This window comes from Nelumbo nucifera, chromosome 3, assembly GCF_055504915.1.
Source record: "Nelumbo nucifera cultivar China Antique chromosome 3, China Antique-T2T, whole genome shotgun sequence".
NCBI classification, from domain to species: Eukaryota; Viridiplantae; Streptophyta; class Magnoliopsida; order Proteales; family Nelumbonaceae; genus Nelumbo; species Nelumbo nucifera.
In genome coordinates this window covers 5,250,285-5,254,466 of record NC_142651.1, presented here as the reverse complement: position 1 = coordinate 5,254,466, position 4,182 = coordinate 5,250,285, and the positions used below count along the sequence as shown (strand labels likewise).

The following is a 4,182-nucleotide window of genomic DNA, read 5'->3' as shown; positions in this document are numbered from 1 at the left end:
GCAGGCCAGCATGGTGAAAAGGTACACCCAGGACACACGCCAACAACAGGAGTAGGCCTATCACATTGTGTTCGGTAGCACCACCGAAAAGGTACCAAGAAGATGGTCGAGCCTTGAGGTAAAGATGATACATGGGGTGGACCTCCGCGAAGCACACATCCAATTTTTTCGAGGGCCCTTCTTTCATATAGTTCAACGGCATAGCCATCGCGCGACTTGAGTAACCTCAATATTGGGGGTGAATTCCGTCCCCATAAATGGATACCAACATAGGCGAGACCCAGGTTGGCCAGGCGAGCTCAGGAACTGGCACACAAGTGGATGGCACGGGACACAGACGCCCATTCACAAAGGAGCCAATGTCGAGGATGACAATGGATTGAGTGGGGGAGCCTGTCATGGTCTAATACAGGCTTAGCCTTGCCTACGCTTGGCAGGCTTATGTTAAGGGACATCACCATCATTTTTGCCAATAAGATTATTGGGAAATCTCATGTTATCTTCAGGTATACCACTAAAAGCTTAACGTACTCTTTGAGGAGGGGTGGTCGACCTCCTTGGGTGCCTGACCTTGGCACTCTTAGACCAACATCCCTTGTGGGGTGGCCCTGGTTAATGGCTAGCTTGGCTACCAGGGTTCCTCAGGAGCGCGTACATGCTCATGAGGACAGTGAATGGACCGTCATTGCATCACCGATACTCAAGGGAAGCTTGGCATGCGGGCATGGCTTAAGCATGACCATTCACCACGCTAGCTCCTTGCCTAAGTTGAATGAGCTATCCCGTTGCCCATAGCGCATAGGTGTGTTCCGGCCCAACGGTTGCCTATCATCATTGGCACAACAGGTGCCTACATCATCGACATATAAGAGCCCCTCAAGTCGCCTCTCATCATGGCCATCCCCCTTTAGCACGTAAGTGGCGTCTCCCATAGACTGGCCAGAGCCATCAGACCGACCATGCGAATTGAGATCATGATCCAGTGTAACTGAACTTGGTGGAGCCATCTCATCGGGCAACTCCTAGTCTCGCATCACACAAAGGCTTGTCTTGGCCTCACTTGGCCCAAACACCATACGGGTTTCTTCCACTGCAGATCTACCCTCGTGACAGAGTTGCATTCTCGTAAACAACATAAAGGTGCTTCAAGTGCTTACATCAAGATGGTAGAGGGATGGCTGAGGTGAACAAGGTCCAAGGTGCTAAATTTGCTCCGATGGCTCCCACATGTGAAGATTCTGTTGGAGAATGGCCCATATCCCCATATCATATGATGTATGTATGTATATTTTAATCAAATCAGGTTCGTGAACTTTCAAACCTAACTTTTTATTGGAAGAGATCGAATTCGAATAATTAATTGAGCTTATCTTAAGATAAGGCTGTATTTGTTTTATGTCATATATGTTAATCAAATCAGGTTCGTGAACTTTCAAACCTAACTTTTTATTGGAAGAGATTGAATTCGAATAATTAATTGAGCTTATCTTAAGATTAAGGCTGTATTGGTTTGCGGTGTAAAACGTCACTACCAGTTCAGTTTTGTAGAGTGTGGATGCAGTATAAAATGTCATCGGCAGATAAGTTTTGTGGACGTGGAAGTTTGGTTTGCATCGTAAATCGATGTAAAAACTACATTTATAAAAGCAATGTAGTATTACACATGGATAGTCACATTTTTCAATGTTCACTTTTCAAACGGTTTGACGTGAAACTCCATGGATAGGGTTTTACATTAATGAGATTTATATTCCAAACAAACACAGCCTAAAGCTCAAATCAAACTTAATCAAACTCGAACCTCACTTTATATTTGATTGAAACTCGATTGAATTGCAGCATATATATACTTTTACCTGCACATGAAAATATTATATTCAGGAATCGATAACAACTGCTGAATAAGAGACATGAAAATATTAATGGCAATATGGGTAGGGTAGGAATACCGAATACATAAACTCATACCACTAAAAGTAAAACTCATCAGCCCTCACGTAATAATATAAATTATGATGCGAAGCGTTTATTTTTTACTGATGGGTGTGGGGTGCCCGAACCCGAACGTACGAGAATCTCTTTGCCTTGCTTAAGCGTGTCGACCATGGCTGTGGTCCTTGGCCTGCTGTATCACTTGGTTCTGGACTGGCTTTCTGGAGAAGTAGAGGTGAACCCCTGGATCATGGCTGGCGAAGGAGCTATTGAAGAGAATGGAGTTATTGACACCCTGTACGTTACTATTGATGAAAGCAGATATGGGTAGGCTCTGTGCTGATGATTTCGGCACTGCTTTGTCCTTTCTCTTCATCTTCCCTTCCTCGTCGCTACTGCTGCGTTCCGACTGTGATTGATCGCCATGGCTTGTGGATCCAAGGCGGTGGGGATTCCTTATGTATAGGTCCTGCTCCTTCCTGTTGGAATAACCGAGTTCCATGACAGCACCCTTGTTCTCACCTGTAAGTGTTATCACCTTCATACCCACTTCCTCAGAACTCCTCTCCGTCTTCCTCTCCGTCTTCTTACGAGCATCCTTCTCTTTGTCCTTGCTATTTACGTCTTTCACGCCGTTGCCTCCTCCCTCCTTCCCGTTCTGGGCTGAGGTTGGCTTACCCTCTCCAGCATTGTTAATCCCCGGCATTGTCCTACGTTCTTGAACAAGCACATTCTTCTGCTCAGCCACCACTACAGGCTTTGGCTCGGGTTCCGGCTCGGGCTTTAGTTGGGGTGACGGCAATAACAGAGGAGACGGGGGAGGTGCCGAAGGTTTGGGTTTGGGGGACTGCGGTGGGGTTTGTTCGGAAGGCTTGATGATCTTAGGAGATTTATTGGATGGGGAAGGGTGCATTTGAGTAACGGCTTCGGGTTTCGGGGACGTCGGCAGAGAGGAAGACGATGTTTTGGTTATCGCTGGAGGAGGAGGAGGTTGCCGCGAAGCAGAGGATGTATCGATCACTGGAGAGGTTGGCAGCGAAGAAGTGGCCGATGTTGACGTTTTGGGTTTAGGAGATGGAGACAACGAAGAAGACCGCGGTGAGGCTGTGGCCTTTGGAGATGATGTCGCTACGGCTACCCGCTGTGTTGGAGGAGCGAGAGCGACAGTAGGTGGAGCGGGTTCCCGTGGTTGAGGCTGGGGCTCAGGTTGTGGCTGGGTTGTAGGTGGAGCTGCTGGTTCCCGTGGCTGAGGCTGAGGCTCAGGTTGTGGCTGGGTTGTAGGTGGAGCTGCTGGTTCCCGTGGCTGAGGCTGAGGCTCAGGTTGTGGCTGGGTTGTAGGTAGAGTTGCTGGTTCCCGTGGTTGAGGCTGAGGCTCAGGTTGTGGTTGGGTTGCAGGTGGAGGAAGCCTAATGGCCTGGAGTGATGCTGTGCGGACGAGAGTAGGCCTTGTCTGGATCGCCGGAGGCTGAGGAGGGGGTGGGGGTGGAGGTTCCGTCGTCCGAATTTGGGAAAGCAGACGGAACAAGGGACGAGAGGGAGCAGGCTGCTGGTTTTCCATGATCACGAGGCTGTAGCCTGTAGCTAGCTGGGATACAGTACACACTGCAAATCCAAATAAAAATCGATGAGAGAACAATCTCCAAGTTTGCCTTATTTATAGTGAGCAGTGACTAGTAACAGGAGTACTAATTAAGGAAGAGAGCAAGCTAGCGACAGAGTGAGATAAAGAAAAGAAAAGAAAAGAAAAGGAACGCATCAGATTCTGAAACGGAAACAGCTCGAACCTACACGTCGGAAAGTAAGATTGGTATCATCAAGAGTAATTGGGTCTGGCCGTCTGGGTCCCTCCTTTCCTTTGGTGGTGTCCGTCCGTCTGTCTTCTGTGCTGCTCCACAGCTGGATGGGTGATGAAGAGTGAACATCTCAGGCGCTCGATCGATCGCTCTTGTCAATTGTGATGACATTTCATGAATCAACAAGAATAAAGAAAAAGAAAAGCTAATTAAGCCGTTGCTGTCTTGGATGTTCGATCACCATGAATATGACTTTGCTTGCTCCACCTCGATTCTGTTTTCCTTGCTTCTCCCGCTTCTTTGTTGTTTGCCTTGCTTCAGGGGCCTTCCCCCTCTCTCACTCATCCGAATGAAGACTGTACAAAGTGCTCCACTGTAAAGTAAGAAGAAACTAGAAAAGAGAAAAAAAAAAAAAAAAAGAAGAAGAAACGCCCACGTTTCCTGCATGAACTCCGAA

General features: G+C 47.7%; 1 protein-coding gene across 1 annotated transcript; it reads right to left on the bottom strand.

Moving 5' to 3' along the window:
• Positions 1 to 1,676: 1,676 nt before the first annotated feature.
• LOC104592939 (uncharacterized) lies at positions 1,677 to 3,576 on the bottom strand. The gene is made up of 2 exons (XM_088901587.1): positions 1,969 to 3,576; positions 1,677 to 1,856 (listed from the first exon to the last, which is right to left on the bottom strand). Exon 1 carries the CDS (start codon positions 3,488 to 3,490, stop codon positions 2,090 to 2,092), a length of 1,401 nt encoding a protein of 466 aa, XP_088757713.1. The 5' UTR covers positions 3,491 to 3,576; the 3' UTR covers positions 1,677 to 1,856; positions 1,969 to 2,089.
• Positions 3,577 to 4,182: the final 606 nt, after the last annotated feature.